The sequence below is a fragment of the Coturnix japonica genome, chromosome 3, assembly GCF_001577835.2.
Source record: "Coturnix japonica isolate 7356 chromosome 3, Coturnix japonica 2.1, whole genome shotgun sequence".
Classification (NCBI taxonomy): domain Eukaryota; kingdom Metazoa; phylum Chordata; class Aves; order Galliformes; family Phasianidae; genus Coturnix; species Coturnix japonica.
The window spans coordinates 79,647,441-79,660,659 of record NC_029518.1 but is presented as its reverse complement, the minus strand read 5'-3'; the positions used below and the strand labels follow the sequence as shown (position 1 = coordinate 79,660,659).

The 13,219-nt window shown below is 35.1% G+C and overlaps 1 protein-coding gene across 2 annotated transcripts in view; it reads right to left on the bottom strand.

Moving 5' to 3' along the window:
- The window catches only part of COL21A1 (collagen type XXI alpha 1 chain), a 99,436-nt gene that overhangs the window by 45,723 nt on the left and 40,494 nt on the right, over nucleotides 1-13,219 (bottom strand). For both annotated transcript variants that reach the window (XM_015859231.2, XM_015859230.2), the window contains 2 exons: nucleotides 11,803-11,886; nucleotides 9,336-9,398 (listed from right to left, as the gene is read on the bottom strand). In XM_015859231.2, the coding sequence (XP_015714717.1) occupies nucleotides 9,336-9,398; nucleotides 11,803-11,886 (147 nt within the window). The remainder of the gene's footprint in view (nucleotides 1-9,335; nucleotides 9,399-11,802; nucleotides 11,887-13,219) is intronic.

The following is a 13,219-nucleotide window of genomic DNA, read 5'->3' as shown; positions in this document are numbered from 1 at the left end:
AATAACTGGAACAAAGAAAAGAAATACTACATATTTCATGAGATGAAAAGAGAATTTCAGGAATGCTTTACTAGAAATCAGCATTTGAAGAACAAGAGAACCTCGACAGAATACCAAATGTATGCCTGAGATGTTCTAGTAGATTGGATTCAGCAAATAGTGCAAAAATAGCAAGTTATTTGTGAAGAATTAAACAGTGCTTTAGAAGAGCCCCAGAACAAAGACAAGCTACTGAAGAATAGGGAATTCTATTTAATTCCATTTAAAGCATATCATTCCAGTGAAAAAAATGAGCCAAAAGGAAGGGGTTTTTTGTTGGTTTTTTTTTTTTTTTTTTTTTTGACAAAACATATAGAACAAGAGAAACTGTGCTATAAAATTCAGAGTTTATTTGGCTGAAGCCTTTCAACAGGTAGTAACTTTCAACTCTTTAAGTGGGAACATTATTTCATTCAATAAACCCCAGAAAAATGGACTACTCAATTTCAGCTGTCCAGAATCTGATCTTGGTTTAATCTGAAAGAGAGAATAATCCCATTTCTACATGAATTTCAGTCTTAAAAACAAAATTTTATAGGGGGATTTCCACACTAGTGCAGAAGAGGTAATAGAACCTTTTTAATACAAGTAAGGCTACTTTTATGTCTTATTTCTTCTTCAAATAAGTTAGAGATGCCTGGCAGTAATAAACAGAGCTAAAATTATTTACTGGTTAGATACAAGAGAGTACTCTCTGTGCCCTCTTCACAAAAGATGTTTGAGCAGATGCCTAAAGAGCCAGCTGGTAACATTTAATATAGAAGTAAACAGAATTCTAGGTCTCTGTCCTGCACGGATTCTTTATCAAGCAGTTCTCTTTTAATGCTCAAGGCAGTTCTAGCAAAATCAGCTTTAGCTGTAAATAGTGTAGCATTTCAAGATTGCTTATAAGGCTCCTGGGTAGCTGAAACAACTTACCAAGCCAAAATGCCTTTAAAAGTTTGTCCTTTTATTTCTACTCCAAAGAAAGCAAAAAGTTTGTGTGACTTCCTGTAGGATGTAGTCCTATATAAATAAAACTTTATTCCATATTTTAGATCTCTGAAATGCAATTTCCCTTTCTTTTCCTTCTGAGGAGAAGAAATAGCAGATGATAATTTCCTGGCTGAACTGAATTTCAAAATGTGAGAGATGAATGGAGGACAGCAAGATTTTTCAGCTTACAGAACTGCACATTTATCTCAGTGCTAGACATTTTAATACTGATTCAGAAGAAATAAAGCACATGTTCATTGTATTTGTTCAATGTAAAGTTGTAATAGATAAGATACAAAATAGAGAATCGACATGTGGTGCAAATAACCTAGTGACTCTTCAGGCAAGTTTCTGTAAGTTAAGACAGTTAGTCTTCAAAATACTTCTTTTTCCACTTATCAAAAAGTAGCAATGTGTTATTTTATCACTGACAGTTTGCATAATCTTCTGTTTGCTTACGTTAACCTAATGCACACTTGCTTATTGCTCACAAAACTCCTTGTTAAAAACATACATTGTAAATGACAAATACATTATGGATTATCAAACTACAACCTACACACTGAGACCTATCATTTTCATTAAAGCCAGAAAAAGTCCTCTTTCCTCAACTTTGCAGACCCCTCAACAGAAGTGCATATGTGACATATATACACACACGCCAAGAGCAGCTGTATCATAGTTCATATTTTACGTAATGAAGAAAACTGGAAATACACTTTTCATTTGACTAGTTTAAGCTAGTTCAGCTGAAGATTCACTTTCCTGATACGGTGAAAATACACAATTTGCAACTGAATAGAATTCATTTTTTCTTGGTTTTCTCTTATCAATTCCACAGAAGACACATAAATGGTGTGAAAAGTATCATAGCTTACCCTGATCTTGCTACTCAGTTTTGGTAAGTAACAGCCTAAACATAGGCAGTTACTGCCTTTTCATATCCCCTATACATCTGCAGAGTGCTAAAAGTCAAACACACAACGTATTTGGAAGACATTCACCCCTTTGAAGCAGCAGCTGCAGGCAAGACGGCCCTGTGCTCTATGGCATGAGAATATCACACCTCCTGGGGTACAGCAGTTATAAATACGTTAAACAACAAGGGAATTTTAGCGCTCTTGCACACACTGAAAAAGCCAAATGTGTCTTAAATTGAATCCCACCTATAATGTTTCATCAGTGCTGTCAAACAGCACTACACCAACAGCATTTTGTTTATATTCTCATTTATTATTTTTCATCATTGCAACTGAGTATACAAAATCTCCCCCTCAATTTGTTGTGGATGATAGCAGTGCTCATAAATCACAAGTCACTGAAAATCTGTAAAGGTGAAAATATATATTATTCAGCAAGATACCATGATGCTGACATACCAAATGGCCAGACAGTAACAAAATCACAGATACACTTTAGTTTTGGAATTTAGACAGCAAGACAATAATTTACAAATAATTCTGAAGGGGAAAGCAGAAAAGATTTCTTAGGTCAAAGACTTCATACACAGCAAATTAGCAACATCAACATCATAACTGAAATAAGAACTCTGTAGGGAAGTTCAAGCTAGTTTATCTATGAGTGTTAAAAAGATAGAGCAAGAGAGGTGTATGACAGTTACCAACTCAAAAGATGTTATAGGTACAATAGCAGAGTAAATGTCAGAGGTAAATCTTCAATGCACTTGCATGCCTAAAGGGAAAAAGGTCAGACAGCATTCATAGGTGTATCACATCAGGAAAACATAAAGTAAAAAATAAAGTAAAATGAAAAAATATATTTATAAATTAAAATAAAATCTGGTAATTGCACTATACACTTCTTTATTGAAAACTTTCAGAAGTCACCAAATAGCATAAATGATAAAGCAATTACAACAGATCTACTTTGAAAAGTCAAGGGAGAAGTAAACAAGCTCTGTTTGGCTAGGAAGCAGCCAAGGATCAAGTAGTGGTCTAAAGATATTTAAGGACTGTAAACACTAAGTAAATAGAACTATTTAGGGTGGTGTAACTAATCATAATGGAATTCAACTTTGAAAAAAAAAAATTGTGACTTGGTGTTGGGAAAACATCCTGATAGAGAAGTCTGCAGACTCCACGTGGAAGTCTCTGTAGAAAATCTTCATTACATTTAGAATGGGCATCTAAAGCATTAACTAAAAGCTTTTAAACCCTATTCAGGACATACACTGTGTATTTCAATTCATGTCAAAGGAAATAGGTTTTTATAACCATTCAAACAAGTATCCACGGCCTATATTCAAATTTGTACTTCATCGTAAGACCTTATATCTCATCAGCAACATTTCTATTGCAACTAAAATCCTGTAAGGTAACAGAAATGTTAGAACGTACATGATGAATTTGAATGAAATGCTTTAACCTTTCTCTGAGAAGTTGTTTATCATCTTAAATTTATTAAGTTTCTTTCCTTAGGTTTTTCTTCCTATTTTTCTCAATGAGCATTTTTTTTTCCCCATCCTTAAACAATCTACTCTAGCACTCCTCTCTGCCTGTACTAATTGGCCCACTGCTCCTCTTTTCCTGCCCCTCTGGACATGCTGAATACCAGCTGGTCGTGAGTTTGGAGACCATGCCTCAGCCCTTTCTCTACGAGCTTCTGCAACATTATAGCTCCACTGGCAACTTGGAGATCAAAACAAGTGCCATCTCTTCTCTCCTACCTCTGCTATACAACAAGGCCTTATAAAACACTTTTGCCCATCTGCTTCTACTGGTTACAGTAAACCTTCTCTGCCTACACATACCCAAACAAAAAAAAAAAAAAAAAAAATGAATGGTAGATTGAGCATTAAATCCCAAAGGTAACTAAATGCATCTTTTACCTTCCATCATAAATTGTTAAGTGACTCCAGATTAAAGGTCAGTCATCACATGAATATTATTACGGTAAAAGTACAGAACAGAGTTTTAATTACCTTGTTCCCTGCTTTATTTATTGCTTTTTCCATTTTGCTTTGCTTTGTACTGTTTAGTTCTTTCTCCACTTGATTACACTTCCTTCCATTGGCTACTCCACCATCTGCCAAGGTTTTCTTAGCTCTAAGCCTCCAGCAGAATATTTTAACCGATCATGACATTGTGTGATAAGTATCTGCTTGTGCTGAAGAACCATGGAGAAGAAAAGTTTCCTCAAGGCTATTAGATACAAGATCATAATATCTGGTTTGGAAAGTTCACAAGCTTTAGACTGCTGGGAAATGAGACAATGTACTCTGCATGTATAACTTCCTATTCATCGTTTACGTGTTCAACCCTATCGTCTGCCCTTACCTACTGCTGAAAACAGTCAGATGGACTTGCATCTACACTAATGTACAGAACTGCTTGATGCACAGATGTATACAACACAAGTCAGCACAAGGTATCACCCTGATTTCAAAGTAGGAGGTCTCAGAGAAGCCATTACATGACTGTGGTAGTCAAAATGGAGAAAACATAGTTCCACTCACAATAACAAGGTCTCAGTGTTACTAAGAAATACTCACTTATCTGGAAATCAAAGCAGCATTTTCTAGTGGAATTATCAAATATGCTTCTAAAAGTTTCCTGAAGAAAATAGCTGCAGTTTATATCAACTTAAATCCCCAGACAAATCAACCAATACCACAGGTAATCCTAAGTACACATGAAACTACTATCCATTTTGCTTCCAAGAGTACTGTTAAAATAACTGGCAATTATACTAAGCTCTTCATAAAAGATTCAGTCCTCAGTTTATCACCAACTCTGGGTAGTACAGCTGTAACAATGTTCTACATGTTTTTAAAAAGAAATACTGAAATGACCAGAAATTACTTATTATGCCAGAATTCTGATAGCTTATGAACTCTGCATCTGCACATATTAGTAAAGCCAACTCCAGCAGATTAATTTTAAACTTCTTATTGCTTATGGACACTGTAAAGACAAGGTAAATGGTTCCAAATTTTCATTAATGAAACTAGATGGAATACAAGAAAATAGGGAATATTTGTCAGCCATAAGTTTCAAAGTTAAAAAGCGACAAGTAAGTATATATAATTTTTCCATTTCTTTCAGCAGACTGATAACCTATCACCTTTATTAACCACAAGTGATTGCTGTTTGAGTTCTTCCCCAGCATGTACATAGTATCCTTGTGAATAAAAAACAGCTTTGTGACTGCAGTCAGGCAGCTGAGCATTCTCGGAGCCAGAAACTACTCCAGCTGCTTCTTTCTGATGAATAATTCCCATTAAAATGAGTTCCAGTTGAGATTCAAATACTATTTTTACCTTTCTACTTATTTACCAATGGAATTTCTCCTGGCAAGGCAATTAAATGATTTCAGGTTGAGAATAACATTTTTAATTGAAAAGAATTATGTTACTTTGACTGATCTTTTCTATATGTATCAGAGTAAGAAAAATGAACAGAGACATAGATAAAAGGAAAGAAAATAATACCAAAAAGAGCTTAAAGCCCAAAGTATTTTTTTTTTTTTAATTCAAGAATGATTGAAATTATGTCATGTGTATATTCACTTTCCCCAGGTATTACAGCAAAAAAAAACAAAACAAAACAACAACAAAAAAAAAAACAGTTATTTTCTGGTAATACTGAAGATATTCCTGGGAATTGTTTAGAAACTTTTCAGACTAAAAGTAACTTTACGTGCTACAACCATCTAGGCAGTCCATGAAAAATAAACTAAATTTTCCCTATGCTTAGCTTTAAAACCAGTTACGTATCAGTTACATATAAACGCATGCCTAAAATCTTTCTCACAGGAAGAAACATTTTGTTGACCAGTTATACTGTTCCAAGAAAATGAATACCAGATATGCAAACTGGAATAACTTTAGAGGAGAATATAAAAATGTGTTTGGGAACAAAAAAGATTGACTTTCCAGGAAAAACTTTCCATGCAAAAACCATTTGATTAAACAACACTGACTACACAACTACCTGCAAGCCTATTGTGCTGTCTGAATTAAGAGACTGCTTTCCAAAGCTCCCCTAGGGGATACAGCTAAAACGATTCATATGAGTAAAGTTATCTCAAACAAGGAAAATCACTGACAGCAAGGATGAAGTGCTGGTAGTGTTAGCAAATAAAAAAATAAAACAGAAGAAAAGGACAAAAGGAGGGGTCTGTTTTCCTACACAGGGTACCTAAAGGGTCTTTCTTTTGTCGTTCACAGCTAACAGCTAGCCTGGAAAACACTCAAGAATGTACTGTAAGGAATAATAATGTACTGGCCAGAGCTGCAGATGATCTAATAGGCTTGCAATTATGTCCTTACAAAGAACAAGTGCAAAAAGCTACATGTGATTTAAAAAATAAAATAAAATAGGAAGTTAATAGGATTTTACTGGAAGCATTTCAAATAAATTATGAACTTCATTACAGCAAAATGGTAAAAATTCTTCATTGGCAGGGCTTTTAGAGCCTACACTATTTGTTTGAGATACTTTTGTTAATCTTTCCTAAGTTCAGAGAATGCCCATCTATGCACATGATGACTCACTTGCAGGAAAAAAAGTATAACTGCCAGATTACAGCATTACAGAAAGACTACAGCATCGATTTATTTCTCCTCCGTGATTCAGCAGCTACAAATCCCAGTGCTTATGGGAAGATACATGGCACTGAGGTGAAAACCAGTTAATAAAAGTGAGATAAAGTCGTAACAACTTCTTTCTAAAACAATGCTGGTGCAAGTGGTAGGAATGCCGCCTTGCAACACCAGGGCCCGGGGTTCGAATCCCCCCTGTGGTGCAAGTGGTAGAAGTGATGCTCTGCAGCACAGAGGCTCGAATCCCGGGAGTTGGACTCGATGATCTCTAAGGTCCCTTCCAACCCGCACGAGACTATTACTATTACTATCTGACTGGGCACTTTGGAAATAAGGTCAATTTTCTTTTTAAAGGAGAGAATGGAAACTGACAGCTCCCTACCAATACCCAGTCTATTTCGACTTCGCAAAAACTTATACAACTTAATTTTATTTTTCAAAACATCAGTTAGCTGGAGTAAAGACATCTCTGCTTAACCACATTTCCCTCCTACCTCTAGCATTCTACATGGTTGAGCTCTCTTTCACGCAATTCTAGGCTGATGCAGTTTGTACAGCTGTCTTTGTACAGAAGAAATGTGCACAGAAGGAATGCTATTCAGAAGTTTAAACATCATCAGTAATCAACTGAACAGAAAGGCTATTTTCGGTAGATCATAATTCCCAAGTTTAGTTTCCACCTATTCTTATTTGAAGTCTGTAATTTCATGATTGCCAAGGAAAAAAAAAAAAAAAGAAAAAGAAATGTATTTTATAGCACTGAGAATTCCATTTCTGATTTTTTCTCTATTTCTTCAAATTTTGAAGGTTTAGCTTTGTTTAGCTTTTACTTCAACTTTGAAGGCAACAGTTATCTGTTTACAACAAAAGCTCAGGGAAAATACATTAATTACGTAACAGGACAAATGAGGATATTTACTTGTAGAGCTATTAAAATACTTGTGTTCTCATTGGTCTGCTGAACCACTAAGGTTATCATTGGCACATCTCAATATACCAAGTCTATGTTTTAAAACAGATTCTCAATTTTTAGAAATATTTGCACTTTTTGTGTTCAGTGTCTATCTTTTTCCTTTCAAATTAATTCTACTTCTAAAAGGATTCACCACAGCTAAACCTATCACCTACTACCCCTAAAAAAAAAATTAAAAAAAAATGCCAGCATGTAATTAAGCAATAAAATAGTAGAAATAAGTACTTTTTAATAATGTGTAGCACAGAGCTTTCTCTTATAAAATTTATATCTACTGCCCTTAAAATATACACACTTGAAAGAAAGTATCAATCTCACTGTTTTCGCCTCTAGCTGATGCAGAATTGAAAGTTATGACTGATACGAAAAAAATTCTTAACAAAAATAGAACCTTAGTGGTTTTATTAAGTCATCAAAGTTGGCAGGTAGTGTTTATTTAGACAGAACAACTCACTACAGTTACTAAAATTGATAAGGAACTGCAAATTGAAGTTAAAATTGTGTGTAGTTACAACAGTCTCATCAATCTTTCCGCAGCACAGAACTATTAATATAACAGAATGCCAAACTGAAAAGCCCAATATAGCCCTTTGTTGATCTTCTCAGAAGATTCTCTGATTTGTCCAGCATGGACAAAAATGGCCCAAAATAACTTAGTGTCCCTTCTAAATTTCAACCAAAACCATCGACTATTAATTACTCAGTCCATAAACCAATGCTTATTTCATAAACTGTTTTGTCTTCTCTAATCTAAAAAAAAACCTAAGTTTTCTGATGTCTGATATATGTTCTATATGTTAGTTCTTGATACCATTTCGAATTCCTCCCAGCTGTATTTTCTGCAGATACTAGATACAAAATACTGCTCTGTGAGTGCAGGACTGCTGCCTTGTAACAGAATCTTGCTCAACAGAGCAGATTGGATGGCGATGTCTTGGAGGCTTCCAATTAGATTCAAAGATCTAATTTATTTTGTAATTAAATCTTAGACTATTATTATATATTTATTTGCTTTCAATAAAGTTTTATTGCAGTAAAAATGTTAAACATGAAACTTACTCTAACCTCTGCCATTTCTGGCATTTTTATTTTAGAGGCATTTGTTATTCATCTACTTTCTTCCAGTATTTACCATCCATACTACAGGAATGTCAGCTTAAAGTTAAAAGAAAGGCAAAATACAGGTATTTTTGTGATGCATGTTTTAACACACAATGCTCAGAACCGCACAATATATTTTTATATTATGTACCTATACCTATATTTTAGCTGCCCTAAACTGTTTTCTAATGGAAACAATCTACACAGAAAAGTCTGATAGTCAGAAGGCGTTAACTTGCACAAACTGATGCAAAGCTCAACAGGAAAATTCAGACCCTGTTCTCTGCTTTATAACAATGCTTATCTCACGTTATTACATCTATATTTTTGTTTGAGATAAAAATACTGTGATTAACAAAACCATCAATATTTCAGAATCTGTTATAGTAGTACATGTATTTTCTCCTCTAGTTTTGCTTTTTCACAGAATCACAGAATGACCCGGGTTGGAAGGGACCTCAAGGATCATGTAGTTTCAACCCCCCTGCCTGGCAGGGCCACCAAACATACACCTTTACTAGATCAGGTTGCCCAGGGCCCTGTCCAACCTGGTCTTGAACACCTCCAAGGACGGGGCATCCACAACCTCCCTGGGCAGCCTGTTCCAGGGCCTAACCACTCTCCTAGTGAAGAACTTCCCCCTAACATCCAACCTAAATATATGACTGAGTTTGTAGTACTCACAGGCTTACCATCTGGACCGGGCTGACCAGGATAACCATGATTCCCAGGCTGCCCAGGATCTCCCTGTAAAAAAGTAGCAGGTTAACACACACAAGGCATTTTAAAATCAGCTTAGAGTAGCCTTAGCCATAATACATCCCATAAAAGTGTGGCTGCAATCCCAGGTGCGTGCAACTGAGGAGCCATTCCTCCTCAGGAATTCCTTTTCCATTCAGGAAAAGAGAACTGATTTTGCACCTTCTCCCTTGGAAAATTATCCCTAACTTCAGATGTAGGAACTGGAGAAGCAAGCCTATTCTCAGTGTTATAGTGCAGCTTTGACCTATCATCACATACGCCTTCAAGTTTCTCAACATCATAAGCAACCTAAAAAAATAAATAAAAATCATTTTCAACAATTAAACCTAATCAAATCTCTACTAAAACCTTATTATTCTACCAGTTCTACTCTGAAGAAAACTCTCACCTGTTTAGTAAAGATTTGGCTGAGTCTGGTTTTTAACGAGAAGCATTGAAAAGACAAGAGCTAAGATAAAAACCTGTTAAATAAATTCTCCAGACACTGTTGTCAGAAAAAAAAAGAAAAAAAAAAAAAGATTTTATGTTCTCAGATTTCTTCTTATAAGGCCTTTGCAATTATTTTGTTAACCTCTGTTAAAACCACATTAAGAGAAAAGAGAACTCAATTTCTCAGGCATTGTTTTGATTGTCAGAGAGCAAGAACGTACCTTCCTACTCAATATTTTAGGGTTTTAATGTATTCAAGTTCTCTGTTTATTTTACTAACAGACTTGATCTGGACTTGAAAAATCCATTAAAGCCTCAGTCAACAAAACATTTAAGTCTTGCACAAGCATTAAGCAAGTACAGTTTTCTTCAGTCTGATCCATCAACAGACCTTCAGGTCAGCTACAATTGCAGAACTGTTATAAACAGGAAGGATATCAGAAGAGAAATAGGAACAAGCATTCATTGTGAAAAAAACATGTATTTTAACACATAAGCCTGAGAAATATAATGGTGAATAAAATAGGAAAGGATATAGAATAGCAACCCTTTAAAAAGCCACTGAGTTATAATTTTCTAAAGTAATAGTAGATTCTCTAGAATTATTATCGACCAAATTAATTTAGAGTCCAGGTTTTAGATCCAAAAGAAAACAAATTTGCTTTCAGTTACACTGCCTAAACTACAAAATGTTATGTCTTTGTCTTGAAAAAGTTTAATTATCATTTACTTGTATTTCAAAGCTTATAAATGAATTACTTCTATTACACTTCCTTATTATCACAAACACACAAATTAAGATTAAATCTATAAGCTTGCAAAGTCCAGTATTCAAGAGTTAAGAAAACTGTAACTGAGATACCTATAGATTTTCAATTGGCTTCCTTTTCATTCTTCCTGCAGTCTTTTGGGTTGGGCACCATTTCATTATCTGTCTTATTACTTCCAATATTATATTGCAATGCAATTGGAAGATCACATGTGAAACAGATACTTAATTAAAATTGCATAGATCACCTTAGTTCAGATATTTCATACTTTTTCATGCTTTACAGACTGTAGATTTCAAAAATTTTGTTATAAATATTTCCTTCTCTTTTTTCTCTAATATGCTAAAGGAGAAATAAGGTAATAATAATAATAATAACACCAACAACAAAAACCACCACAAACATTCTATTATTCGAAATAACAATGGTCTCTCCAACATGTGGTTTCCAACTCCCTGATTAGAAACCATTATTACAATAGCAAACAGCCCTCTAACATAAGGTAGCTGCAGCAGACTATTACCACTTAAATTACGAAAGTCTTTTCTTTAAATCATTTCCTTAATAAAAGATAAGCAGTTTGGGATCTTCTTATCTATCCATATGTGGAAAAACAGTAACTGGGGACAGCGCCGCTTAGCACAGTAATCAGGGAAGATAGAGCAGCAAAACACTTGCTATGTGTGTCTGACACATCAGGCATCTGAGACCCAAGTCTAGTTCACAACTTTATCCTTCTTACCCTTGGCCAACACTACCAGGAAATCACAAAAATCAGAACAGCAAAGGTGGAACACTGCAGCAAGCATTTTTTCTTAGACAAAAAAGGAAGAAAACTCTCTCTTAAAGACTACTTTATTAGCAATCCACTTCATTCTGAAATAACCAGCAGTGCAAGACCATTTGCTGAAGATTGGTAAAAAATAAAAATAAATGAATGAATAAACAACACCACTATTTTATAATCACAACTATTTTATTTGAAAGTAGAAGATGTATTTATGCAATCTGGAGTTACAATGCCTAAATCTGACCTTTTTGCTTCTAATCACTATATTCATTCACTGGAAACCAGTACTACTGTAACTAGGATTCTACTTTTTTAACCTGCACGACTATGAATGGTCAGCATGAGACTAGAAGAGAAAAAAAATGTACTGTATGCTCAAGAAGAAAGAATGGAAACTTACTTTGGGGCCTGGAGGTCCTTGTTTTCCTGGAGGGCATATGCAGGGGGCAGGTGTGGAGCCTACATCACTTGGGCCATTCATGCACTATCAGGAGTAAAACCAACCATCAAAACACACGCCAAAACCACTGAACAAACATATCATCACATTATGAGAGTTTATTCTTTTTTAGGTTGCATAGGTCCTGGCTTTCACTCTTTTGTTCAGGTAGAATTTTTTGCTCACATGAACTCTGCCCCCCAACTACCCTGCGTGTATGGATCCATCATTTTACAAGGAAGAAAAGAAATAAAAAGTCAAATACTAATACTTGCCGATACCTGTAACTCAAATTGCTTTTCCACAGATCTTTTATCAAGCAGTTTGGTAACCTTCAATCTGACAACACACAAAACTGTTTTCCTAAACTAACTGATGTTCATAATTTGAAGCGTGATCACTTATCAAATATACCTATTTAACAGAAGCCAGAAAAGGATATAAAGGCCAGATCTCCCCATCTTGTGGACACATGTTCCAGCCATTGAGCTACTTCAGGAAAGGTAGGGTATGGCAGCTGCCACTGATTCCTACCTGGAACCCCAAGGGTGCTCATCATCACAGTTAGGTGAATTCCTCCAAGCTACACTCCCTATACAAACAGTGGTAAACACTAAGTCTCAACAGATCATTTGATGTACCTATTTCCCTCCTTTGAGATCACGTGAAACCTAAGGCAGAAAAGGGGAGAGCTGCTAGATCAAATTCATTTACTCAAGGCTAGGCACCCAAAATGTAGGTGCATCTGTAGGAAATTTATATGTTGCGGCTAGATTCAGTGAATTCTCTTTCATTTAGTAATTTCTCAGAGATATGGAAAGGTAACAATTTAAGAATCTGAGATACAAAAGAGCAGACTTTGCACTTATTATCTAATGCACTTTCTATAAAATTTTATCTGGATTTTCAATAAGGACACAAACTTCTTAAAATGTTCTCTGAATGTTATTATTTCTTAGGCTCAATTGATTATTCAAAACACAGTTCCACATTGCCTTCATAATAGTACCAAGCATGAGTGGAGTTACCAGCATGGCTAGGGTAACTATCATATTAAGTCTTCAAACCAACTCCCTTTCAGGGAGCTCTCATTGGTATGATCCAGGAACCCCCATTCACTTTGCAACAGTATCCAGCCCTGTTAATAAAACAACTCCAAATTGAACTGGGAAAAAAAAATCAGGCCATTTTTTCTAATCCATGTTGGAAAACTGATTTTCAATTTGCTCCCTGAGTAATGAAAATAATGATAATTTTTCAAATAATGAAAAACAGTATTTTTAAGCTTAGTAAACCTCACCCATTTTTTAAAACAAAGACTACATTCCCTATAACAATAAGTTATATAAAGTCACATACTACCTTAAAATGAGTTTGA